Source organism: Dermacentor albipictus, chromosome 6 (genome assembly GCF_038994185.2).
Source record: "Dermacentor albipictus isolate Rhodes 1998 colony chromosome 6, USDA_Dalb.pri_finalv2, whole genome shotgun sequence".
Taxonomy (NCBI): domain Eukaryota; kingdom Metazoa; phylum Arthropoda; class Arachnida; order Ixodida; family Ixodidae; genus Dermacentor; species Dermacentor albipictus.
The window spans coordinates 55,718,446-55,746,215 of NC_091826.1; the positions used below are offsets into that span (position 1 = coordinate 55,718,446).

At 44.8% G+C, this 27,770-nt stretch overlaps 2 protein-coding genes across 3 annotated transcripts in view; both read right to left on the reverse strand.

Moving 5' to 3' along the window:
• LOC135907809 (serine/arginine repetitive matrix protein 2-like) overlaps window positions 1-7,217 on the reverse strand; it is a 61,298-nt gene extending 54,081 nt beyond the window's left edge. Inside the window, exon 1 of the mRNA XM_065439556.1 lies at window positions 7,173-7,217. The gene's annotated coding sequence lies outside the window, so the exon portion shown is untranslated. The remainder of the gene's footprint in view (window positions 1-7,172) is intronic.
• A 12,821-nt stretch (window positions 7,218-20,038) lies between these two features.
• Window positions 20,039-27,770, reverse strand: part of LOC135907825 (serine/arginine repetitive matrix protein 2-like) — a 32,502-nt gene continuing 24,770 nt past the window's right edge. For both annotated transcript variants that reach the window (XM_065439581.1, XM_070540582.1), the window contains one exon: window positions 20,039-20,397. In XM_065439581.1, the coding sequence (XP_065295653.1) occupies window positions 20,294-20,397 (104 nt within the window). In that variant the 3' untranslated portion in view covers window positions 20,039-20,293. The remainder of the gene's footprint in view (window positions 20,398-27,770) is intronic.

A 27,770-nucleotide genomic window follows, 5' to 3' on the forward strand; every position in this document is an offset into this window, starting at 1 on the left:
TCTAGTCGGGAGTCTGAGTGAGTAGCCTACTGGGTGAGTGCGCGGACCCATGGAGACCTCTTGCTTTTCCCCGGAGCTCGGTTGGTAGTTCAGCGGGGTTTTAACTGATTTGATTTACTGATCCGCGAGGTTTAACGTGCCAATGCAACGCTGGTGTTCGCTGCAGTAGACGTCAGCGGAATAATATTGACCATCAGGACGTTTTTAACGTGCACCTAAATCTCCGTACACATGTGTTATTACATTTTACTTCCATCAAATGGCTGCCGGCCGGCAAATAATCGAATCCGTGAACCAGGAAGTAACTCCATCAATCACTGCGTCACCGCAGCGGCAAGCGGTGGCATGTGTACCAGAGGATCGAAGCATCTAAGAGAGTATGTTTAGTTGAGCGCCAACATTGTTAGCCCACTTGGATATTTAGCCTCGCTGTACTTGTTGTCGAGGCAGGATTGACCACATTGACGACGCTAGTTGTACTGCGCATATCGGCAGTGGTTTGTGGATGAAGATAAAGTGCGATTCTCCTGTAACCTTGTTGCACCTGCATCCTTTACATACTTTCGCGTTTCCTTCCCTTCATTTCAAGGGTTAACATTCCTTTTGTGTCTAAATGGCAACTTGAATAGGGTTACAAAGTAGAACCGATAAATCTCGGGAAGTTGTAACTCATGACGAAAGGTTTATTGCACGTGACATTTTTCAATGATCTGCACGACATCGGCCAAATGGAGCTCGCGCTTGTGGCAGAATACCACAACGTTGAATACTTGTCTCGTGTGCCGTTCTCTTAGCGTTTTGTAACTATCCGTCTGCTTCCTCGTGTAAAAATTAAATGAACATAAGGAGTCGTTTGTGCTATACTCGAATAACTCCAAAATATACGGCATGTTTCTCTTGGAGGTGTTTATTTCACCGTCGTTTTCACTCGTACAAAGACCGGTCTTCAATCAGGAAGGTTCGACTTGCTCCTAATTATTTTTGACTATTTTACACTAAATTTTTCGCAAGTTGTTTGAATCTAAGCTATAAATGCAACCGGTGTCACGGAAGAACTTATGTCCACCTTCTGCCGTCATTTTGTCCACTTACATGAAGCCGCTCCTTCGCGCATAAACTATTCGAGCAAACATTTCTTTTTATGTCGACCCAGATCATATAATTAAGTATATACAGCTAGTAAGAAATTATCGTGAAAGAAAGTGTATCAGTCAGCTCTTTATGAGCCTCGCGGAGTTGCGTAAGCCAATAACAGGCTGTCTCATTAACATGCAACTTTCATTGACGTGCCAAACGCGCAACCAATGTAATTTACGATGATTTAGCTAGGGATATCAAGCTGCGTCAACGCCGACCTGTACGGTCTGGTCCACCCAAAAGGATCACGTGGTTATCCTTCAAAGAAATTTCCAAGCGAAAATTTTCACAAGCCTTATTCCTGCGTTTGTCTTTGTATGCGCTGCTGTGCTGAGCGAAGCGTGATGCGATCGCAGATGCAAACCCGTGCAACGTGCGCAATTTACTTACAATGTACGGCGCAAACATATAAATAGTATGACATCTAGGAATGAAATTTTTACATCTCACAGGCGGGCTTGCCTTTGTATTGGCACTCGGCATGCCACCACACACTCTGTTCGTTTTCGGTGACGTATTCTGAACGCGCCCGCAGCGGTAAAGTTCAGCCCATAGTGGCGTATTAGCTGAAAAGGTCCTAGGAGAATGAGTAAACTGCTAGAAATGCATTGAGAGTTGGTCTGTAATATTGCGTGATCGCTGTTTTTCAAGATGGGCTGGAAATATTTTGAACTAAAAGACTTTTGCTGCATGCGGACGGTTTCAAAGGGGGCACTTCAGCAATTGCAGGATATCGGACAAGTAAGACGCGCTCGTCAGACACTGGCAAATTTTCCTTGAGTGTATGTCACCGCTCTGTTCGAGAGCAAGTCGTCATTCGCAACAGCTATTTGGCTCCAATTGCACTCACAGTTCACCGAAGGTGAGTCGAGAGACCCGAATAGCGTTGGTATGAATAAGCATACCCCCAAATTTCAGTTGCGCCACACGATTACTTCAAGTTAGCCGACCCTACTATAGGTATTGCCATGCATTTTCTATGGAGCTGTATCCTTATAGGTAACCATAACCATGAGAAATGTGGTCATACAAGTATTCTCTCTGATCAAATTTCTTGTACAGCGATGATGATGATGATAGCAACTTTATTGTACCGCCGGATAAGGAGGTCCCTACTCCCCGTCCCCGGCACACAGGCCTTGGGGACGGGGGCCGGAACCTCCGCGATTAGAAGCAAGCAAAGAGGTCTTGACTCTTCGCGGCTTCTTCCGCCAGGCGGATGGCGTGTTGCTGTGGAGTAGGGTCCTCGCTCCGCAGCAGGGCTTCCCAGGCCTCTCTACAATTTATGTTTGCTTTAGCCCCTGGTGAGCTAGCGCATTCGTCGTCGTCCTCTCCTTCCACAGTGGCTTCGTTGCCGCTCATTGGTTAAGGGGGTATGACCGATTCATTGGCAAGAGAAAACTATATTCATCATCAGCAGCAACACTGTCATAAACTGTCCTACTTAGCAATGGCTCGGGCATCGTCGTCTTCTTCCGCACCTGGATCGTTCGAGCCCCCTTCGGCTCAATCACTCGAACGAGCTTGTGCCTAAATGGTCGCGCGTTCGGCGTCGTCTTTCCCAGCTGGCTCCGCCGCCGCACATCATTTAAGCTTGGAATTTCCCTTCTCTCATAGCAACAGGGTGGCCGCGTTGAATTTAATTTTATGCGAAGCGTACTAGCCGCACAACCACGCTCTTCCTTGCTGCGCCGCGCGCGGCCGCGTAGCTACCATATGACGTCATAACAGCTGCAAAAGCGGAGCCGCAACTCGTGCGCTCGCTTGCGGCCGCGTAGTTACATAGCCGGGTCTCAGCTCGTGCGCTCGCCTGCATGAGTTGTTTCTTCGTCTAGCCGAACCAAATATAGCCAAGCAACAGCAGTTCACCAGGCTAAACAGTGGTTCAACAACTAAAATAAAGGCTAGTATGCTTCGCATCCTGGGCTTAACCATAGCTAAGCCACAGCCATTTTTTTTTATTTACGGGGCTATGAACCATTCCTTAAGAGGGTATGACTTATTCATTGTCTTACGTGACGGACGCATTTGTCAACACAGAGAGAGAAAACATCTTTCATGAGCCTAAAGGTGGCGTGATTTACAGGAATGGTTCCCTCTTCACGGGAAACCACGTGTTGGTTTGGCTGCGACCGCCCTCTCACCCAGCATTATCTAGTCCGAGAGGCGGGAGCTGGACAGCAGCGTCTCCCATTGCTCTTGGGGGTAGGGAGTAGGGGTAGACGAGGCAGGAGTGCATTTTGTTTGCATTCTGTGACAAAGTGCAGGACGGTTCCTAGCTGTACGCAGTATATAAATTGTTCGTCATATGAGTCAACGTGTTGGTTTGCATCAATCTGAGTGTTGTCTCTGGCATCTTCATGAGCTTTGGATGCTGTGTTGGGAATGTTCTGCGGTTGAGTACATAGTGCTGAGTGATTTCTTGGTATGTTGTCAGTCTAGCGAGCTCTTCTGTGTCCGGCGGGGTCTGGTCGACAAGTTCTCGGGAATTGAAGTGTGCGAGCTTGTTGTCCTTCCAGGGAGACGTGAGCAGGTGTCCACACTATCATAACATTTCTTTCTGGCAGCTTCGCTGTTAGTATGCGTTGAGTTGTTGGTGCACCACCCCGACGTAAAGCTCCTGCTCACGTCTTGAGAATCAGTTATGATGACTGTTGCCGTAGCCTGCGTGAGGGCTAATGCCACGGCCAGTTCCTCTGCTACCTGTGTTGCTGCATCTGGTATGGCGGCGCCGACGAGGAAAACCGTCTTTGTCGTCACCACGACGGCTTTGGTTCTGACCCGGTATGCTCCCATTTCGCATCTATGTATACCACCTGTTGGAGGGACCCGCAAGTTCTCCTCAGGGTCTGAGCTCTTTCTTCGCGCCACCCTTGGTGGTGGGCCGAGTGTATATATTTTGGTAAGGGATGGGTCATGGCGTGACGTTGCCAGTCTTGTGGAAGTTGTCTGTATGGTTTAACATCTGTAGGGGAGTTCCACTTGATTGGTTTAAGATCATTCTGTTCTCTTTGTGTCATAGCCTGGCGCAATATTGGACTGGAGAGGGGGCCCTCTATTAGGTGATACGAGAACGGGTGTGCGTACCTGTTGTCATGGTGACCACCAATCACGACAATAAATATGTTTGTGCCTTTCTTCAAATCTATATGTCGCCTCTGTGTGGTATGCTAAAAAGCTTCGCTTGTCAACCACCTTCACATAGTGGAATGGCTATTGATTTTTTTGACATTATTCATCATCACTTAAGAACAATATTGTACCGCTCAAATGTCTTAACTTCGCAAACTACGCATTTCATCTGCAGATACAAGGTGGTACTCTTTCCGCGTTATGGACAGAGTTTGATCGTGTAATCACCAAAGAATGCTTACGCATTCATATATAAATTCAGGGGTCTGATGTGCCAGAACCGCGATACATGTATGAGGCGCGCCGTAGTAGGGGACTCCGGAATAATTTCCAACGCCTGGGTTTCTTTTAAGGTGCATCCAGTGAATGTTACACGAGCCTTTTTGTATATGGCCTCGATTGAAACTTGGCCACCACCATCCGGCAATATATAATATTCAAACAAAGATAATTTGAAGTTATCGTGACCTTCATAAAAAAAAAACGCATATCATTCGTTAGCTAGGCCTCCGCTGATAAATAGTTATTTCCGAGGCCTCTGTGCCTAAATATTAGTAACGAGTCGCGACATGCTTACTTTTTGTTCCCTTTAACAATTCAGGATAATGTAGACGTAGCCAGGAACAAAGGGCGAGTGCGTATAGTGAGCTGTATACGTAAGACGTGAAGCGCAGGAAGAAGGTTGGAAAACCAAGCTTTAAGGCAAAGCCTTGTGAACGTATCTACGATGTCGTCCACATAAAACACAACGAAAAAAAAAACTTGAAGGACGCCTAAGCTTCGCCTTTAAGAGTGGAACGCGATAACATTAAAAGATACCTGACTGCTTCTCACGTTTACCGGCAACTGCAGCTTATGTAGTCGCGAGGTTTACACGGAAACGCCAAAGGAGAACGCTATGCACGAAGCCGAACTTTCTGGTGGAAACGCGGCCCCTTGCGAAGGCCGATCGCGAAGGTAGCGCACAGCCGCACACAAAAACAAAGGAAAAAGAAAGTCACGTTGTTTTGAGGTTCGTGTTATTGCCTTGCACTTTTAATATTTATTTCTGAGAAAATTTAACATAGATGTCATGCGCAGTGGGAGTTTTGTTTCATGTGTGTGGTCTATCATTCTGAAAATTCTGAGGAATAATTTTGTCAAGAATGTAAGACAAGGTATGAGCAAGGTTAGAGATGGAAGAATATAACTATATAACCCACACATATAATAAATAATTATATAATATAATAATAATAGATAATAATAAATTAATAATAGTAAATAATGACATAATAATAAATATATATAAGGATAATAATAATACATCATATAACCCTTGTTGCATGTCATGCAACAAGGCGTGTCTTATACATAAACCTAAATAAATGCGGAAGTTTTCGCTCACGCACAACTGAGCCGACACCGACACCAGATTTCCTGCAACACCGTGCCCTTAACGTTCTCGCTCTGACACAGGTAATAAAACCGGGGCAGTGATAGCCAGCCACATAACCCATTTATTCAGTATTTGAGAAAATGCGTAAGAAATATCTTAAACATAGGACAGTTGCTCGATTTATATAGATCATATGAACATATTACATGAGCAAATAAATATGCATGTTATTATAAAAATTATAGTAATTTTTTTTTGACAAAAAGAGCCAGGCGATTGACCGTAATGGCAGAAATGAACTCTGACTTCCGAAGAGTTTACTGATTCGCTCAGTTTTATATATTTATGAATACTTTCATACCGTATTAAGTTTTAAGCCTCAGTGGTAATGGCGACTCCCCGTAAATCGCCTAAAGGGACACTAAAGCCAGATATTAGGTCAAGCTAAAGTGATATATTAGTGCTAGAGAGACTCTGAGGCGTCAATATTATCGCGAATAGAGCTTGAAAAATCGAGAATTCGAGGTAAATGCAGGACATGATTAATGACTTCCCCCGGGACATTCAAGTACTTGTCCGGGGACGAAAGCACTCCTCAGTCAAATTCTGCCACGAGTACTCAACCACTCGTTGCAAAAACATCGTTGTATTGTATTATAAGACAAGATAGAATGGTATTTCTCCATCTAGTTCTATTATTACTCACCACAAACAACGCGGTTTGTCGAAAGATTTCGTTTTCGCTCGAATCTGCGCCGGCCACGCTTTCGCGTTTCAGTAGTTTCGTTTTCGCGTAGTGGGTTCTGCGCTGTCTTTGTTGACTCGCTAAACTCGGGCAAACTGCAAGTAGCAGAGAATTCAACTTCCATGTGATGTAGCTGCATGCCCGTACGGTCTACGCCACTTGACCAAAAAAGCGCGCTGCAGCGGCGAATCCACCGCGCTGTCTTGGCTCGAACCGCCGTTTGTCGGGCGCCGTTGTACTCACCGACAGCAGTAGAAGGCGGTGATGGCGTATGAAACATCACCACTCACCAGGTTTAGCGGCGGGAAATTTGAATTTCTTGAAAGCTATTCGGATGCTTGAGATGCAATGTTCTGGTAAACTAAATCTTTCCTGGGCGCGAAAGAAACGTTGCGTGGTTTCTCGAATGGTATATAAACAGTCCACGTCGACTTAGTATTTGCTTTAAGTGTCCCTTTAATGATTCCATTTCCTTTACATTTAGGACATTTCAAACGCAGTTTAGGAAACCTCAAGTATAATGAATACATTATCTTTGATAACTCAAATGACCAGACGGATCAGATGGTTCTTGGGACGCTGAAGCCCCTAATGAAATATGGGAGTAATTTGTGCCAACATGGTCTTTACGCATGAGTACATACCTGAGCTTGCGTTTTAATTGTGCTTTGTCCTAAATACCGAGATTCTCAACACGGTTAGTTGCATTAATTGCACGTAAATATAAATGTATACATAAATTGACATGACTATTCGCTATTTCGAGCTTCAAGCACGCACTCTGTTCAGACGATCAAGATGGCTTGGAACTTGTGTCGGCGGCACGGTCACTGTGGTCTTGGCTGTGCTGGAAGGTTTTCCTGCAAATGAGGGGTAGAAAATGCAAAAAAAAGCAAATTATTTCTGCATGCATGTTGTCCACAAGGCCGTGTGGCGTAAATTCAGGACAAATAAAGCATACTGCTCCACCAACAATTGCGAAGGCGAAATATTTCGCCCCAACTTAGGAACGCTCACAGCTGTCGTGCTTTCAGAAGACTCATCCTTCACCCATTTACATATGCGCCGTACAATGCTATTTCATCACAACGACAGTAGTTCTTTCGCGTCGCAAGTCACAGAAACGACAACCTTAAGCCTAGCGCATTACTTTTTTTTTCCGTGAGAGGCCGTTCTGTCTAAACAGGACAGAAAACATAGATGTTGCAGGAATGTATCAGGCTTACTTCAGAAGTTCGTCGCCGTATTTTGGGCTCAATCGCGTGTTGTGAGTAGGTAACGACAACATCATTTTTAGACCGAAGCTCTCTATGGCTATGATTCCGTGAAATTTTCAGGTGTGCGAGGAAATGTGCGTAATCAGCGATGGATCGTTTTGTTTGGTTTGGTTTGGAGCCTGTACATATAGCACAACCCACTACGGGGGATTGGCCATGAATCGGGCGGCAGTGCTACTGCTCACGCGTTCGTCCTCGTCGTCTTCCACCGCTGGCTCGTTGGCGTCCCTCGGCGTAACCGCGCGAACGCGCTTGTGTCACGACTCACGCGTTCGTCGTCGTCTTCTTCCACAGCTATACTCGCGGACAACTTTCTGTGTGGACAACTTTCTGGGGCGTGGCTGCTGCACATGTGTTACCGCGCCAAGTAGTCCGCCAGCGTTTGACAATGCTTTCCGTTGCTCGGAACAGACGCTGAAGTTTCGACGCAGCTTTGCGTGCGACGGTTTTGCGTGTGCCCAGACGCGGAAGGGAAAAAAACTGTTGCGAATAAGGTGTTCCTGTTTTCTCTTCCCAGCTTAACCTAACGTGGATGAGAACACGGGGCTCTTTTCAGAAGCGCTCTCACGTGTGCGCGCTTCGCCAATGTCGCTTTGCCTTCATTGCCACATAAAGTTGTCGGGAGTAGAGCTCCGGTGGCGCTCATCATGCCAGCGTTCCCACACTGCCCCTCCCTCTGCGAAGGCGATGACGTCACTGGTCCACTGCCAGTCGGTGCGGTTATTTCAGTCTCATATTCTTTGTCTCAATATATCGCGAAAGGAAAATACGAATGTGTACAACGAATGTATACGACGAATGAAGCGAATGTACAGGGTGTCCCGGCTAACTTTAGCCAGAGAGGAAGAGGGAACTCAACCTTTATTTTCCGAAATGGCAAACCGAGTCAGAACCCGGTTCACCCTAGGTGGGAGGATTCCTTATTCGAAGAACCCTCTGGCTTGGGCTGCCTCCTTGGCCCGGGCGACGAGACTGCGTTACTCGTCCAGGTCATCGGAGGAAAGCTTGGCCTCCCATGTTCCAGCTTATGGATCTGAGGTGTGTTGGGGCGCTCTTTTATTGCTTCCATGTGGCGGCTTTTTTTGGAGTCGTCTTGTGGAGCTTGTGAGGTAGGGACTTTAGCCAGAGTTTGAAAATATGCAAATGCCACGCAGCTGAAAAGAAGAAAGGTAATGTTTTTGCCGGCGACTAGAGATATTCGAACTACTCTTTTTCATTGCCCTTAATTAGATAATTAGTGAACTAATTATTCAAGTTCTCAAATATTATAACTAGATGAAAAGCGTCAATGAGAAAATTGTAGGGCGACATGGAAAACTCCCGATAAAGCTTTCTGTTGCTCAATACGGGCTACATAAAAGTTATTTTACGGGCGTGAAAGAAGCCCGCGAATACACGCAAAGTGCCTCGAGCGGCCAGTAACGCCACGATTTTGCGTCCATTTGCGGGCTTCTTTCACGCTTGGAAAAACATCATGTAGCAGGTATTGAGAAAAAGAAGGCTTTATCGGGAGTTTTTCATGCCGCTCTACAGTTCCCTCATTGACACTTTTCATCTAATTATAATATTTTAGATCTTGAATAATTAATTAGGATAATTGTCTAACTAGGCGGAATGAAAAAAAAATTGTTTGAGCATCTCCAAGCGATGGCTAACAACATTATATTTGCTATGAAAAGCGATGCGGCATTTGCACATTTTTAAATTCTGGCTCGTTAGCTGGCACATTCTTTACAAACATAAAAGCGTATGCGTACTTTTCGTCGCATACGCTTTTACGTCCGTACCTTTGTTCAAAATTCTTTGTCACCTATTTGTCGTGTGCTACAGAGCTTCGTTGGTCATCACCTTCACAGAGTGGAATGGTTCATGATTTTTTTCGTTCATTTTTTCTGCCATCTCTCATTTCTGTCAAGTCGAGATAGCTGCCGTTGAAACGGCCGGCGATATTTAGGCATCTGTAAATTGTAACAGAATGTAAAATCTCCGAATCGAACGAACTTAAAATTTTTTCTGTTTCATTTTGTCATTCGTGAGGCGAGGGGTGAACAGGGAAGCATCCTTTTAGACTATAGGTAAGAATTCAATCCGATATAATGAAGACCTGAAATTTTAGTGGGCAAATGAAGGCAAGAAAAAACAAACAGAAAGGTCGTATGAATTAGTCTTACAGCCATACTTGGGTTTCTAGAGGCCCCCAAGGGTTGGTGAAGGATTTGAGTTTCTTTTCAAAACACGTCATTGTTTCGTTGGAAAGTGCGAAGACGACTTCGTGCCGTCTGCTACGACAATATGAACTTTACGCGCAGATTACAACAAAATTTTACAGGGACTTCAAATCAAGCAAGGAGAGCAGCGCCGAGGTCATGCCTTTCATTTTCAAAGGATGCGCAGAAGCTCAGTAGATACTCTATAGTCTCCTCGACACCGCAGTCAATGCACTCGGCGCTATCAGCCATTTCAGTCAAACACGTCAAGCATGGCATTGGTGAACGCGATGCCCAAGCATAAGCGGCACAGCGTTGTTTCCTCTCTTCGCGAAAGCCCTGGTAACAGCCGCAGTTGCTAAGATGAGTCGAGGGAATACAATCGATCTTGAATGAATTCAGGTGTGTGCGACTTCTCCAATGTCATACTGTGCGCCAGCTTCCTTAAGTACATGGACTGGTTCAGTCCGCGATAAAGGTACAGAAACAAGGGTTGCTCCTTCGTGTGCCTTCCTTGCAGCTTCGTTCGCGAAGTCTTTGCCAGAGATAGCTAGTGAGAACATAGTGTCAATGAACTTGTATCAGTGAGCTCTTCTAAGAGCCCCGGGAAGTTGTGTAAGCCAATAACACACGGTCTCATTAACACGTAGCATTAATTGAAGTGCCAAACGCGCAACCAATGTAATTTACGATGATTTAGCTAGGGATATCAAGCTGCGTCAACGCCGACTACTACGGTCTGTTTCAGCCAAAAGGATCACGTGGTTATTCTTCAAAAAAAATTGCAAGAGGACACTTTGACAATCCCTATTTCGGCGTCTGTTTTTGTATGCCTTGCTCTGCCTGAGCGAAGCGTGATGGGATCGCAGATGCGAACCCGTGTAACGTGCGCAACTGGCGTACAATGTACCGAGGAAACGTATTAATAGTACGCCACCTAGGGACGAAATTTTTACATCTCACTAGCAGGTTTGTATTTTTATTGGTACTCGGCGTGCCACCGCACGCTTTGTTGGTTTTCGATGACGTATTCTGAACGCGCGCGCAGCGGTAAAGTTCAGCCTATAGCGGCGTTATCGCTGAAAGGGTTTCAGGAGAATGCGTAAACTGCTAGAAATACATTGAGGTTTCGCCTATAATATTGCGCGCTTGTTTTGTTTTTAAAGACGTGCTGGAAATGTGTTGAACTAAAGGAGTTTTGCTGCTTGCGGACTGTTTTAAAAGGGACACTTCTGTATTTCCGGGATGTCGGACAAAAAGACGCGCTAGTCAGGAAACTCGCAAATTTTCCTTGAGTGACTGTCATTGCTCTGTTCGACAAGAAGAAGTCATTCGCAACATCCTTTCGGCTCCGACACCGTGGTATGAAGGAGGCTGATATCTGCCATCTGACGCAGGCTTTCCTCATCAGTCGAATCGTGCATTCCTTCCCTTACTACCACCTACGCCTTTCGGACAAGGAAAAGGTTAACAGCGTCATTCGCACAGGTTATCAAGCAGTCCTTGGTCTCCTGAGGTACGCGAACACTGAAAGATTACTTGAGCTAGGTATATACAATGCCCTAGACGAACTCGTGGAGGCCCATAAACCAGCCCAACGTGAACGACTCTCCAGCACCGCAACTGGCAGGTTCATTCTAAGTAAACTCGGGCTGAACCCCGTTAAGGATTCAGCAGGAAGAACAGCATTACTCGGCGCTGTCAAACGCCGTTTGGTTATAAACCGTTACCCAAGGACATGCTCCCTAGGAGACACGACAACAGGCGGTCTGCCAGAGCCAAGGCCTTTAAGAAAGGTACAAAAGCACCCAACACACCGCTTCTGTCGATGCAGCAAAGAAAAATCACCAAACTTACGTAGTGAGCGTCGTGACCGGAGAGGGAAGTATCCGCAATGCCACGACCATAAAAACAGCGTTCCACTGTGGAAGCGGAAGAGGCTGCCATTGCTTTGGCCATCATAAATCCCACCGTGCAAACTCTCATAACCGACTCAAAAAGGGCAATAGTCAACTTTTCGAGAGGCAGCATAATCGACTGTGCAGCGCGAGTCTTACGGGACTTTACAAATGAAAATGCTGCTGAACTCGTATGGGTCCCTGCCCATTCGGGGAAACAAGGGAATGAGGTGACGCACTGGGTAGTCCGAGGTCTAATCAACCGGGAGGTGCGCCCCTCAGACTCGTATCCCATGGATGAGGCACCGCCGACATACCACGAGATAACCAGCTACTACAAGCAAAAATGGCGAATCTACCCGCCTCCAAACGCAAGCCTCACGCGAGCGCTCGCCTCAATCCTGCGTCGAAACCAAACTAAGTCGTTCCCCAGCCCACATTGGCTGGCCATAATTACCAACGGGCAATGGAACCCAATATGTCAAAACTGCACAAATCAAACATTGGCTACCCAAAATCACATTTTTGGGGGGCGCGAGTGCTTACCCCCTCCCAGGTGGCTCCTGCCAGCTCCCTCACAACAGACGTGGGAGGAGCTGCTTAGAACGCCGGATGAAAAACTACAAAGAGCCCTCGTTGACTGGGCCGAAACGGTCGTTCCTCGAGAAGGGCCATCCTAGGACTCGGCGCTGCCAGGTAACTGAGCAGAATCTCAATAAAGTTGTTACCACCACCATTGGCAAAAGGAAACTATCGTCATCATCAGCAGCAGCATCTTCATAATCTGTCGTCCTCGGCTATGGCTCGAGCATCGTCGTCTTCTTCCGCAGCCGGCTCTTATGACTCAGTCATTCGGCTCAATCGGTCGAACAAGCTTGTCTTGTCTTGTCTTGTGTCCCACACAGTGGCGCGCACCCACTATGGGGGATTGGCCAAGAAGCAGGCGGTTTTCCTTATGGTTATGAGTAGAGAGAAACTAAATTTTTCTAGTGGAGCGTGGGACGATAGTACTGTAATTTAGAAGGGTAATAAATATAGTTAGGAATTCTGATAAAATAAGTAAACGTAAAGAAACAACCTTGTGCCTATATGCTCGTGCGTTGGTCGTCATCTTCCGCAGCTGGCTCCGCCGCTCGACCGACCAAGAGAATAAATGAGTTCGTACCTTTGTTCGAAATTCTTTGTCACCTCTTTGTCGTATGCTACACAACTTCATTGGTCATCATCTTTACAGAGTGGAATGGCTCATGGTTCTTTTTCGTTCATTTTGTCTCCCACATCTAATTTCTGTTGAGTCGAGATAGCTGTCGTTGAAACTGCGGGCGATATGTTTATGTTACATTTTGTCATTCGCGAGGGGACGCGTAGACAGTGAAGCATTCTTTTAGACTATAGGCAAGAATTCCATCCGATATAATATTGCTCTGAAACATTAGTCGGCAAATTAAGAAAAAAACAAAACAGAATGACCGCTTGAATTAGTCTTACAGCCATATTTGTGGGGTTTCTAGCGGTTTCCAAGCGTTGCTGCAGGTTTCTCTTCAAAACATGTCATTGTTTCGTTGGAAAGCGCGAAGACGACGTGGTGCCGTGTGCTCCGACAGTACGAATTTTATACGCAGATTAGAACAAAAATTTAACAGGACTTCAAAGCAAGCACGGAGAGCTACGCAGAGATCATATCTTTCATTTTCAATGGATGGACAGAAGCACAGTAGATACTCTATAATCTCCTCGACACCGCAGGCAATGCACTCGGCGCTATCAGCCATTTCAGTCAAACACGTCAAGCATCGCATTGGCGAATGCGATGCCCAAGCGTAAACGGCACTACGTTATTTCCTCATTTCGCGACAACCCAGGTAACAGCCGTAGTTGCATAGACGAGTCGAGGGAATGCAATCGATCTTGCGTGAAATCAGGTGTGTGCCACTTCTCGAATGTCAAAAGGTCGGGATGTCAATGTCGGGATGACTTGCTTCAGTGCATTGCGTCATTCCGCGATGAAGGTACAGAAACAAGGGTTGCTCCTTCGTATGCTTTCCCAGCAGCTTCGTAGGCGAAGTATTTGCCGGAGATAGCTAGTAAGAACTTACCGTGAAAGAAATTCTCTGAATGAGCTCTTTTTAGAGCCTCGGGAAGTTATATAAGCCAATAACACGCTGTCTCATTAACACGTAACATTCATTGACGTGCCAAACAGGCAACCAATGTAATTTACGATGGTTTACCTAGGAATATCAAGCTGCGTCAACGACAACTTGTACAGTATGGTTGAGCCAAAAGGATCACGTGGTTATCCTTCAAAAAAAATTGCAAGAGGACATTTTGACAAGCCGTATTTTTGCGTCTGTCTTTGTATGCGCTGCTGTGCCACAGCGAAGCGTGATGCGATCGTGATGCGAACCCGTGCAACGTGCGCAACATACGTGCGAAGTACCGAGCAACCGTATAAATAGTACGGCACCTAGGAATGGGATGTTTACATCTCACAGGCAGGCTTGCATTTGCATCGGCACTCGGCATGCCACCGCAGGTTCGGTTCGTTTTCGATGACGTATTCGAACGCGCCCGGAACGGCACGGTTCAGCCTATAGCGGCGTGATCGCTGAAATTGTTCCAGGAGAATGAGTTAACTGCTAGAAATGCATTGAGATTTCACGTGTAATATTGCGTGCTCGCTTTCTTTGAAAACGTGGTAGAAATATGCTGAAATAAAAGACTTTTGCTGCTTGCGGACTGTTTCAAAGGGGTCACTTCTGCCATTCGGGGACGTCGTACAAAAAAGACACGCTAGTCAGAGAGTCGCAAACCTTCCTTGAGTGACTGTCATCACTCTGTTCGACAACAAGTAAGCATTCTGAACAGCTATTCGGCTCCCATTGCGCAGCAGTCCTCAGTGTGGTCAAGGAACTCGAATAGCAAACATCAGTACTATAGGTTTTGCCGTGCATGTTCTACGGAGCGTTATATATCCTTATCCGTATGAATAACTCTGAGAAATCCGTCATAAGAAGGCAACAAACACTGACACCAAGGACAACATAGGGGAAATTACTTGTGCTTAATAAATGAAATAAAGAAACGATAAACTAATGGAAATTAAAGTAGATGAAAAAACAACTTGCCCCAGGTGGGAACCGAATCAACAACTTTCGCATTTCGCGTGCGATGCTCTACCATTTTAGCTACCGCGGCGCCGTTTGCCCATCCACTTTCCTGGGTATTTATGTGTCCTAGTAGATCCCTGGGAGTGTTAGCCAGCGCCACCACTCAGAGACCTTGGCGGCGGACGTGGAACGTCCTTCTTGCCGCAGCCGTCACGAGAACGTGATCTATTTTGGGGGAAGGCAACTGGTCAATAAACCCACATATGCTACCTGAAGGCATCAGTGTTGCCGGATTCGAGACCTTCGTATTGTATTCAACGAGAAGAAGGAGGTTAATCGTGGGGCCCGATCTTCATTAGTCATATCGTGAGAAGCCAACTAACACTGACACCAAGGACAACATAGGGGAAAAAACTTGTGCTTAATAAATGAAATAAAGAAAGGATAACTTAATGGAAATTAAAGTGGATGAAAAGATGACTTGCCTCAGGTAAGAACCTGCGTTGTTCCCTTCGTCGTCGTCTCCTTCCACAGTGGCTCCGTTGCCGCTCATTACTTAAGGGGGTATGAGCCATTCATTGGCAAGAGGAAACTATCATCATAATCAGCAGCAGCATCCTCATAAACTGTCATGCTCGAGCATCGTCGTCTTCTTCCGCAGCCGGCTCGTCTGCGCCCCCTTCGGCTCAGCCGCTTGAACAAGTTTGTGCCTATATACTCGCGCGTTCTTCGTCTTCCACAGCTGGCTACGCCGCCGCCCATCATTTAGGCTTCGAATTTCTCTTCTGGCGTATCCATAGGAAGGCCACGTCGGTTTTGTTTTCTTTGTTTACCGTGGTATGAACCATTCCTTAAGAGGGTTTGACTTATTCATTGTCTTACGTGACGACACCTGGCACGCAGTCTCACACTGACCAAGTGGAACTCGCCAAACTTGCGACTTACACGACTGCATCGACTAAATCCCTCCCTGCAACTCCTACCTCCACACGGACTTCCTCGACGTGAAGCTACGCTTCTCTGTCGCCTTTGGTTAGGAGTGGCCTTCACAAAGGCATACTCTACATTAATTGGAGTGACTGACAGCGCCGCATGCGTGGTCTGTGGCACCGAAGAAAACATCGACCACCTGCTGTGCCACTGTCCACGATACACTCCTGAGAGACAAGAACTTGTCAAAGCTTTTCAAAAACTGGACAATCGGCCGCCTTCTGTGCAGGTGCTGTTACAACACCGCTCCCATCGCCCGTCGGCGCATAAAGCGGTGAAGGCACTTTTGTGCTACTTAAGGACGACGGGCTTGTGCGACCATCTGTGACTATTAATGCAATTTCTGTAAGGCCACACACGTCAGCGAACTCACCGCAATTTTCTTCTTTCCTTCCCTCCTCTCTTTCCCTGTTATCTTTGTTTTCCCCTTTCCCATTCCCCCGGTGTAGGGTAGCAAACCGGACGTTATTCTGGTTAACCTCCCTGCCTTCTCCTTATCTCTTTCGCTCCTTCCTACGTGACGACGCTTTTGTTAACAGAGAGAGAGAAAACATCTTTAATAAGCCTAAAGGTGGCATGATTTACAGGAATGGTTCCCTCTTCACGGGAATGCATGCTTTGTATTGGCCGCGACCAACCTCTCACAAAGCATGATCTGGTCCGAGAGGTGAGAGCTGGACAGCAGCGTCTCCCACTGCTCTTGGGGGCAGGGGGTAGATGAGGCAAGGCTGCATTTCGTTTACATTCTATGACAATGGGCAGGAGGGTTCCTAGCAGTTCGCAGTATTTACATTGTTCGTCATATGAGTCAACGTGTTGGTTTGTATCAATCTGAGGGCGGTCTCTTGCGTCGTCATGAGCTGTGGATGCTGTGGTGGGAGTGTTCTGCGGTTGAGTCTGTAGTGTTGAGTAATTTCTCGGTATGTCGTCAGTCTAGTGAGCTCCTCTGTGTCCTCCGGGGCCTGGTCGATAATTTTTCGGGCCTTGAAGTGGGCGAGCTTGTTGCCCTTCCAGGGAGGCGTGAGCGGGCGCCCACAATATATTAACGTTTCTTTCTGGCAGCTTGGGTGTTAGTATGCGTTGAGTCGTTGGTGCCCCTGCCCGACGTAAAGCTCCTGCACACGTCTTGAGAGTCAGTTATGACTGTTGCCGTAGCCTGTGTTAGGGCTAATTCCAAGGTCAGTTTCTCTGCTTCATGTGTTGTTGCATCTGGTATGTTGGACGCTGACGAGGAGATCCGTCTCTGTCGTCACCACGAGGGCTTTGGCTCTTCTGCCACAGTATGCTCCCATTTTGCATCTGCGTATACCACATCATGAAGAGACTCCCGTGTGCTGCTCAGGCCCTTAGGTCTTTCATCGAACCGCCCTTGGTGGCACGCCGGGAGCATATATTTTGGTAAGGGATGGGTCATGACGTGACGTCGCCAGCCTTCTTGAAGTTGTCTGGATCGTTTAATATCTGTAGGGGAGTTCCACTACAGTCGTTTAAGAACTTTCTCTTCTGTTTGGGTCATAGGCGGAAGCATTATCTGATTGAAGAGGAGACCCTCTGTTAGGCGATACGACAATGTGGGTGCATATCTATCGACACGGTGACCACCGATGAGGACGATAAATATGTTCGTACCTTTGTTAAAATCTATATGTCGCCTCTGTGTCATGAGCTAAAGGGCTTCGCTGGTCATCCACCTTCAAAGAGTGCAGTGGCTTCTGATTTTTTTGTTGAAATCATTCATCATCACTTAAGTACGCTATTGCACCACCAAATTGTCTTAACTTCGCAAACTACGCATTTCTTCTGCAGATACAAGGCGGTACTCTTTTCGCGTGACGGTCAGAGTTTCTTGGGGCACCCTCCAAAGAATGCTTACGCATTCATATATGAATTGAGGGGCTTGACGTGTCAGAACTTCGATACGCTTAGGAGGCGTGCCGGAGCAAGGGGACTCCGGAATAATTTCCAACACCAGGTTTTCTCTTAAGGTGCATCCAATGCATGCTATGCGAGCCTTCTTGTATTTCGCCCCCATTGAAACGTGGCCACCACCATCCGGCAATAAATAATATTCAAACAAGCATAACTTAAACTATTTAAGAACTTTATTAGAAGAAGCGCATGATATTATTATTCGTTAGGTGGGCCTCCACTGATAAATAGTTATTGCCGAGGCCTCTGTGCCTAAATATTTCTAACGAGTCACGACATGCTTAACTTATGTTCCTTTTAACAAATACGGATACTGTACACGTATCCGTGTACAAAAGGCGAGTGGATAGAATGAGCTATATACATAAGGTGTGCACAGCAGGATGAAGGCTGGACAACGATGCTTTAAGACAAAACCTTGTGAACGTATCTACGCTCTCGTCCACATAAAACACTAAGAAGAAAATAACTTGGAGGACGCATAAGCTTCGCTTTTAAGAGTGGAACGCGATAGCATAAAAAGATCCCTGACTGCTTCTCACGTTTCCCGGCAACTGCAGCTTATGTGGTCTCGATGTTTACACGGAAATGCCAAAGCAGAACGCTATGCACGAAGGCGAGCTCTCTGGTAGAAACGCGGCCTCTCTCGAGGGCCGATCTCGAAGGTTTTGCACAGCCGTACAAAAAAGGAAATGAAGAAAAAGAAAGTCGCTTTGTTTTCAGGTTTCTGGTATTGTTTCGCCCTTTAGATATTTCATTCTGAGAAGATTTGACACTGAAGTCATGCGCTGTGGGTGTTTTGTTTCGTGAATGTGGTCTGTCGTTCCGAAAATTCCGAGGAATAATTTTGCCAAGAATGTAATGCAAGGTATGAGCAACTTTAGTGATGGAATAGTATCAGAATATATCCCACAGATTCCGTATCTCATGCAACAAGGCGCGTCTTATACATATACTTAAATAAATGCGGAAGTTTTCGCTAACGCACAACTCAGCCGACACCGACACCAGATTTCCTGCAACACCGTTCCCTTAACGTTTCCGCTTTTATATAGATAATAAAACCGGGGCAGTGATAGCCAGTCACATATCGCATTTTTTCAGTATTTGAGAAATCGCGTAGGAAATATTTTAAACATACGACAGGTGCTCTATTTATATGGATCATATTAATATATGACATGAGCAAATAAATGTGCAAGTCATTATAGAAATTGTACTAATTCATTCTTTAACAAAAAAAGGCAGGCAATTGACTGCAATGGTAAAAATGAACCTTGTCATCCGGCGAGTTTACTGATTGGCTTACCTTCATATATTTGTAATTATTTTCATGTCGTATTAAATTTTAAGCCTGAGTGGTTAAGGCGACTCCCAGTAAATCGCCTAAAGGGACACTAAAGGCAAATAATAGGTCAAGCTAAAGTTACATACTAGTGCTAGAGAATCTCTGAGGCGTCAATATTATCCCGTATAGAGCTTTAATAAATGAGAATTTGAGGTAAATGCTGGACCTGATTGGAGACTTCCCCCGGAACATTCAAATACTTGTCCGATGACGAAAGCACTCCTCAGTTAAATTCTGCCACTAGTATTCAACCACTAGTTGCAAAAAACAACCTTGTATTACAAGACGAAATAAAATGCTGCTTCCCCAGTTCTACTTCATTTTTAGAAAAAGTAACTCATTGAGATTACTCCCCGTGAACGGTGCGGGCGGTACTGAGGTTTCGTTTTCGCTCGACTCCGTGCGGCGCACGCTTTCGCGTTTCACTATTTTCGTTTTAGAGTAGTGCTGCGCTGTCTTTGTTGGCCCGCGAAACTCGCATGAATTGCAAGTGGTGGTGATGAATTGCAAGTGGTGAGAATCACGTGGTGGTCGCGGGATGCCCGAACGGTCTATTCCTCTTGACCAAAAATCAGCTGCAGCGGCGCATCCACTGTCTCTGCTCGGTACCGCCGTCTGTCGGGCGCTGTTTTACTCACCGACGGCAGCAGAAGGCAATATGGTGTATGCAACGTCACCTCTTCCCCAGTTGGGCGGCGGGAGGTTCGAATTTCTTAAAAGGTATTCGGATACTTCGGATGCAATTTTCTCGTAAACTGTCTTTTCCTGGCGCGAAACAAGTGTTGCGAGGTTTCTGGAATGGTACTTAAACAGTCCGCGTCGACTTAGTATTTGCCTTAAATGTCCCTTTAATGATCCCATTCCCTTTACACACAGGACACTTAAAACGCAGTTTAGGAAACCTTAGGCATAATGATTACATTGATAACTCGAATGACCCAATGAATCGGATGGTTTTAGGGATGCTGACGGTCCTAATAAAAAATGAGTGTAATTTGTGCCAACCCGGTCTTTAAGCTTGAATACATAGTTGAGCTTACGCTTTAATAGTGCTTTGTCCTAAATACCTAAATTCTCCACCGGGTCTGTTGCACAAGTTATACATAAATACAGATAAATACATAAATTGTCATGACTCTTCGCTATTTGGATCTATAAGCTCGCACTCTGTTCGGACGATCAGGATGGCTTGGAACTTGCGTCGACGGCACTGTGACTGCGCTCTCGGCTGTGCTGGAAGATTTCGCTGCAAATAAGGCGTAGCAAACGCAAAAAGAAACGAAAATTATTTCCTTGTGCGTGTTGTCCAAAAGGTTGTGAGCGTGAATTGAGGAGCAATGAAGCATACCCCTCCACCAAGAATTGCTAAGCATAGTTATAACAGTGAAATATATTGCCCAATTTAGGAACGCGCACTGCTGTCGTGATTTCAGAAGTATTCTTGAATCACCCATACATATATCCGCAGTACACTCCTATTTCTTCACAGCGACAGTAGTTCTTTCGTGCCGCAAGTCACAGAATTTTCAGCCTTAAGCCTGGCGTATTTTATTTCATTTTTTTTATTATTTTGCGCGAAAGGTCGTTCTGTCTACACGACAGAAAACATAGTTGTTGCATCAAGGGGCGCTATAACGTAAAACTATTCCGAAGATTTCCATTCCAATTATGCAATCAGCCCTCCGCGTGTGGTCAAATTTTTTTTGGACCACCCCCACTTCACCTGTCTGTCAGGCAACGTCACGAAAACCGCGATAGCTCCCCATCTGATACGACGTGTACACATTGATTATGCATCATTTAACCAAACAAAAGAAAAACGGCTATTTCTGATTCGACGCCTTTCGTCATTAGCCCTCGGCTGTTGGTGAAAAGTTTTCTGGCTGCACCCACTTCACCTGACTGTCACGCAACGTCAGAAAACGGCAAAAACTCACCGCGTCAAAGTGACGTGTCCGCGTTAGAGATGCATTATAATGCCGAACAAAACTGAATTTTCTTGTGAATAGCCGCAGGCTGCCCCGTTCCGAAACGAATAAAAGATGGCTGCCGCCGATCGCTCAGGCACTGGCTACTCGCACCTTCCGGAGAGCATGGGTGTATTTGCGTATAATAAAACTTCTTGCGTGGCCGTGTAACGTTTTCTAACCCTTTCATCACGTTTACCACCTCGTTCTGCCAACTCTTCTTTGCTGAGAATCCGTTTTAGCGTCATTCTTAAGCTTCCGTTGCATGCTGCCGCGATTGAGGACGAGCCACCGCAAGCTAAGTAAGCGAAAGCGGACCAATCCCAGATGGCGGCACCACCTTATTCAACCGGTTATCGATATTCAGTGCAGTGGCTCGGCCCCATCGAATCTCTCTCCACTTGAGCATGCTCCTCGCCTCTCGTGAGCCAATTAGATAAGACAATCCGCTCAGTGTAGGCAATGTTATTCGTTTTCCAACAAACAAAATTGACCTCCTATGAACGAGGAGAGCGTTTGATTGGTTTCTTCAGACAACCCTGCGGGTGAGCACCCGATGCTTGTGTCGGCGATTACGCAAATTTGACTTCATGACATTGGAATAAAAACATATTGGAGTAGTTTTACGTTATAGGGCCCAAGTTGTCGAGCTTAATTCAGACGTTCTTTGTCGTATTTTGGGCTCAATCGCGTATTTCGAGTAGGTAACCACAACAGCATCTTCAGACCGAAATTGTTTATGGACGCGGTTCCGTGAAATTTTCATGTGTGCGGGAAAAACTATATCAGCAGCAATGGCTCGTGCCACTGCTCACACGTTTGGCGCCATCTTCCACAGCTATAGTCCCGGACAACATTCTGTGGCAATGAAGGCCACGGGGGCTGAGAGTCTCCACAAGTCTTACGTCGCCAAGTAGGCCACACACTAAACATTTTAACACCCTTAAGGGTGTAAATCAGTTTGTCGCCAGACGAACACCCTAAGGGTGCTGTTGTCTACACCCTACAGTTGGGGTGCCACTATAGCACCCTAAAGGAAGGGTGTCCAGCAAAATAAATTTAGGGTGTAAGGGTGCTCGTCCAAATTAACACCCATCTGTGTGGGTGTTGGAAGGGTGTACACCCTTTTATTTCTAGCGTGTATGGAAGGCAGATTCGGCAGTACACGCCTTCAATTACTACTATGTACAGCGATCCACGCGCAACTATTGCCTGTGCCAGAAGGTTCAAGTTCGGCTACCAAACGCAATGTCGAACAGCCGGCCTTGAAGCTTCGATGGGCATACACAACACCTATACGCGTGGATCACATTACATATTAGTAATTCATGGTGTATATTGGAAAACCTGTCTTCGCTGCACAAATACAACCTAGCAAACTTGACACTTTTGAGCATGTATATCAACACCAAGGTTATCACGATTTCCATATCCAAATAACATGCAACACAGACTGGTAAGATATATGCTGCATTTTCAAGAAAACGCAAATATATTTATTGCATGCTGCAATACAGAGTACAACATATACATAAATCACATGAAATATAAACATGCACAGTCACCAAACACATCGGTAAGTACAAGAACATGTACATTCCCCACAAAGGTACCTAAAATATATGTATTGATCAAATCTGTTATTAGAGAAGAAACTATGTATAGCGGCACTGAAAGAGCCTGGGTTGATTCGCAGTGTTTTGGGTCACATAAAGGAATAAATTTTTAGTATTAGGCTCCAGTGAACGAAAATTCGTTTTGATGCCTTAAAAAAAGGCATATTGCAAAGGTGAATTAGGGAAGCAATTGAAATGCAGAGCAAACGCACAAGAAAGACACCTGTTATTTTGTACACTAATGTAATCGCAAAGCATTATGAAAAGTTTGGAAAGTTGATGTAAAGCATAACTGGCCAACATTTTTCAGACTGAAACAATACTTTCCAAGCATAGACATGCTTTAAGTGAGGTTTATGCCAGGAGCCTTATGGCTAATTTTCTATTTCCAACAAGATTACTTGAGCACAAAAAATACGTAGAATTTTTTAGTGCCTACATAGTTTGTCCTCTTTTGTGAAACGAGAGTTCTCTGGGCAAAAGGTGCTGTGTAGCGGTTTTTCTAACTACAATACGAGTTTCTATAAATTTTTGTTTTGTAACTCTAAGGCACTGGTACATATACAATATGTAGTTTGAAAATAGGTTCTTTTCTTACTATAAATCAAAAGAGTGCATATTCCACATCTACTAGTGCCTGGGTGCAAAGTGCAGTAGGAGGCCTGATAAAAAACCACTGTTGATTAAACGATTTTGCTGAGCACAAAATGTGGACAGTGTTTTAAAATACATAGTAAATTTCTAAGTTATTTGCACTTAGATGCAGTAATTCAAGATTAAGGCATGCTATAGCATGTGAGCATGCAAATTAGCAAATATGGTTTAATAAATTAGCCATACTCTGGTTACTAAAAGAACACAGGCATAGGCAGTCATGCAAAAGTTCAAGTTAAATATCACACTGTTAACATTTGCCAGCAAATGGTCGTATCAAAAATTATAATTATACTGAACAAGGGTAGTTTCTTGGGATAGTTTGCAATTAATGATAAAATTACGTACAGCTTGAATGACAAGAACTGCGAGAGATGACAGACTGCGCTGACTTCCAACAATATGTAATTACGTTGCCACATCATGTGTATTTGTACAAAAGCGGGCATGCGCGGAATATGAGTCACAAGGGGTGTCTAACAGCAAGTGACTGTACTAAGAACATCGTCCTTTGAAAAAAATAAACATTAGAATTTCTATCTGTTGAGATACAAGACTTCACTAGGGGTCAGCACGATAGAGGGGTCACTAATGCACACACTAACCAGTTTTCTAGTGAAATCTGCTTCTATAGTTTCCCGGATGACCTGTGTCTCGCTAAAGCTTCTGTACCTTCAAAGAGGGGCACGCAGCCGCAGTCCCAGCAATGGATGCCGAAGTGGCCTTGAACAGTGTTATGGACGTTGTTATCGTGCTCTCCTAAATTATTGTTTAGGCGCCTGCCTGTCTGTCCAACAAAGTCAAATGAGATATTGTAAAGCTTTGCCTCCTTAACAGCCTGAATAAATCTTGCTCACACGAGATGCAACATAGCGTTGCTGCACAGGCTGATTGCCTTTCTTGGGTTGGCTACCCTTTGGCCTTAATTTCAGCCATAGCGGAACAGCTTCTGAAGTGCACAAAACATGATGAGCGCGCTCGGTCAAGGAACCAGCCGGTTGAAAGACACAGGTTTGCAGTTCTACCGTATGTTCATGATGTCTCCCATAGGCTAAAAAAGATTAGGGAACCTGCAGAAATCAGTCCTTTTCTCAGCCCCGGAAAAGCTGGCAAGGCTCTGTAAGTGTGTAAACGCGCCTAAATCATGTCAGAGTTGTTGCTCTGCCGGGCACAGAAAACGTTTTGCGATGTGTGCAACGAATGTGGTTTCCCAAATTCCCATTTTGAGGCAGTAAATATATTGGACAGATAGGCAGGCGCCTAAATGATCGTTTAAGAGAGCACTATAACAACGTCAATAACACTGTTCAAGGCCACTTGGGCATTCATTGCCGGGACTGCGGCTGCATGCCCCTCTTTAAGATACGGAAGTTTTAGCGAGACACAGCTCACCCAGTAAATTATTGAAGCTGATTTCACCAGAAAACTGGGTAGTGTGTGCATTAGTGCCCCCTCTATCACGCTGACCCCTAGTGAAATTTTGTATCTAAACAGATAGAAATTGTGATGTTTTTTTTTTTCAAGTGACCATGTTCTTTTTACAATGACTTGCTGTTAGAACACCCCTTGTGACTGGCTTTCATTTTCTGCGCATGACCCCTCTGTGTATACACACACGATGTGGCAACGCAATAAAATATTGTTGAATGTCAGTGGAGTGTGTCTCTCGCAGTCCTTGTCCTTCACGCTGTACGTCATTTTTTATACTGAACAGCCAATATTGATTCAAAATTAGAAAAATATAGTACACATCTGAGCTGCAAAAATGCAAGGGATGCAGCAAATGGCCTTTAGCTTTCCAAAAGAAAAAGAAATGTTCACGGTTAACCACGAGGTGCAGGGACTCCATTCTCTGAGCATCTTGACCAATAAATGCAGCGCATGGCATTGCTGGAATCTTGCATCCTGCATTAGCAAAATAAGAAGAGAATCATGAGAATTCAGTCCGTGCAATTACACATGTACTTTGCGGAAAATTTGACAAAGCAACAAGCTCCTCAAAGTAACAAACTTAATTAATGTGACTGGGCAGAATGCACCACTCAGGCAACTGGGCAAGACAAGTGAAAGGTAGGAGAAGTTTCTATTTTGCAAATTAAGGAATTGCATGTTACTGTGAATGCTAAACTACTATGTCATTGTGAACACAAGGCACAAACAGCAGCAAAAACATAAATTTACAGTAGCCTTTTCACCACAGAAAAAAAGAGTGAATAAAGTTTAAAGACTACCAATGACATCTCTCAACAACAGACATTTGTCCAAAAGTGTGTATGTGACCTTAATACAAAATTGACATTATGAAATCTGCAATATATCTGCATTACACTTTATAAGTACTGCAGGTGAGAAGCTTATGGGATATGGCACATTAAGAGTGAAATGCAGAAGGCATGAAAAAATGACTGTTTTTACACAACATTATTACACTAGGAGACAATGAGAACTGTTTTACAGAGAGTGCACACAAAATGAAAATGAGGGAATCCCCACTGGCATTCTCATTTGCCTGCAATACATGCATCCAGCCCAACAATATCCAACTCTCCAATGCAGTTTATTAGACACTTTCTGCATCCTAAAATTTATCGTGTATTTCTTATTTACTAATTTAGTAAGAATGGGCATTTGGCATACTTTCCTCGAAAATTTAGCATGTGTTGTCAACTATTTTTCTTAGAGCACGCCCCCTTCTTTCAATGGGTTAGCTTGGCAATGCACTGACAAGTAGTATTCCCTTATTTAAACTTATGATCCTTCCTCATGCTCCCACTTCATGCTCTAAACTGTGATGCCACTCCGATGCAGTTTATGTTAATCTGTGACTATTTACATGGTCCTTCTTTCTGTAGCCTCTCAACAAGAGCCTGAAATTTCTTGTCTCCTAGAATAATCGTCTTTCTTGCCCAAAACATTGCACGGTTACCCCTCATAGGGGGGGGGGGGGTGTACTGTATATGAGTTTTCACATATTCAATGAACCTCAGAGACACAACCATTTCTCATCCTGTGTTGCTACTACCCGCATGAGTCACAATGGTTGTAAATTGGCTACCTGCCCTCTCTCGCTTAAAAGTACATTTTGCATGTGGAAAATAACCACAAGCATCACATTTCATTGAATGAGTGCTCCTGTGCATGTTTTTTTTCCGTCCTGTAACGGCTAAGATCAACATGGTCAAGTCGTTTGAAAACTGTCTAGCCTCAACCAATAATTTGTGTAGTTTCAAAATTATGATACATTCATTTTTCAAAACTTGTCCCAAATTAAGCATGACACATTTTCATGATGCAAATGAGGTAAGGTTGTGCTCAGAGACTATGATAGGACTGCTATATCCTGCAAAACTATGTGAAATGAAATATGCTTGCAATTTTCGTGAGCAGCTAGCTCAGTACAATTAGGCGCATTACCTGCGGAAATGTTTTTTTAAAGATCCCGAGAGGTCCTGGTTTCTTGTAATTTCTTCAAATCCCTTGCAGTCTAGATTGCAATCCGGTGCATTTTGATTTTGATATTGTATTCAAAATAAAAACAGCTGAAATTTTAAGGTTTTGATAATTATATGGGAATAAATTAAAGGTAGAAGAGCGTAATGCAATGAGGAAATAACAAGCTCATTGCAGAGAGTAAACAAATATTCCTTTCCTGCAAATAAATTGGTAGCAGGAAGGTCATACGAAATTAGCAGTGAATGCACAATAAAGAATATGATGCTACAATGCCCTGGCATTCTGTGAATATTCTTGCACAAAGAAAATCCTCATTATGAAAGACCATCAAGAAAATGCAAATGCATACTTTGGATCAACAGTCATACCTACAGTATGCACTGTGCCATCGGCAATATTTACAACCACAGACAACTGCACATCATATCAAGCTTAGGCGGCCAAGGAGCCTGAGTTTTAAGTTATAACTTGACTTATTATATTACACTACACAACTATATCTACTTACAATGTTGTCTTCTCAACCGCTTTCAAGAAGACATTAACCATCTGTGTGAAGGCGAACGCAAGTGGCTTGCTCTTGATGGGGGGCGCCAAGGCTGGGCATTGTGAAATTGCTGCTACCATCTGCATGACCTGCGAGAAACGACGCTCTAAGTACAAGATAAACAAATGCTATTAGAGCAAAAGACAAGATCATTGGCAATGAGCCTCGTTTTGGTTTGCACGAGAAAAGCCAAGAATAGGGACTTTGTGCTGCTTACTGAAGAAGAAGCAAGCCTCCTTCCAGATGCTGCAGTCATGCATTAAGATTGTCACACAGCTGCATGCTTGTATGCTGCTGTCGCCAGTACACCAGTATGCTTTGAAGTTTATTATTTCAAGTTAAATTGATTATTGTGTTTTCTTGCCAATTTTTGGCAAACAGA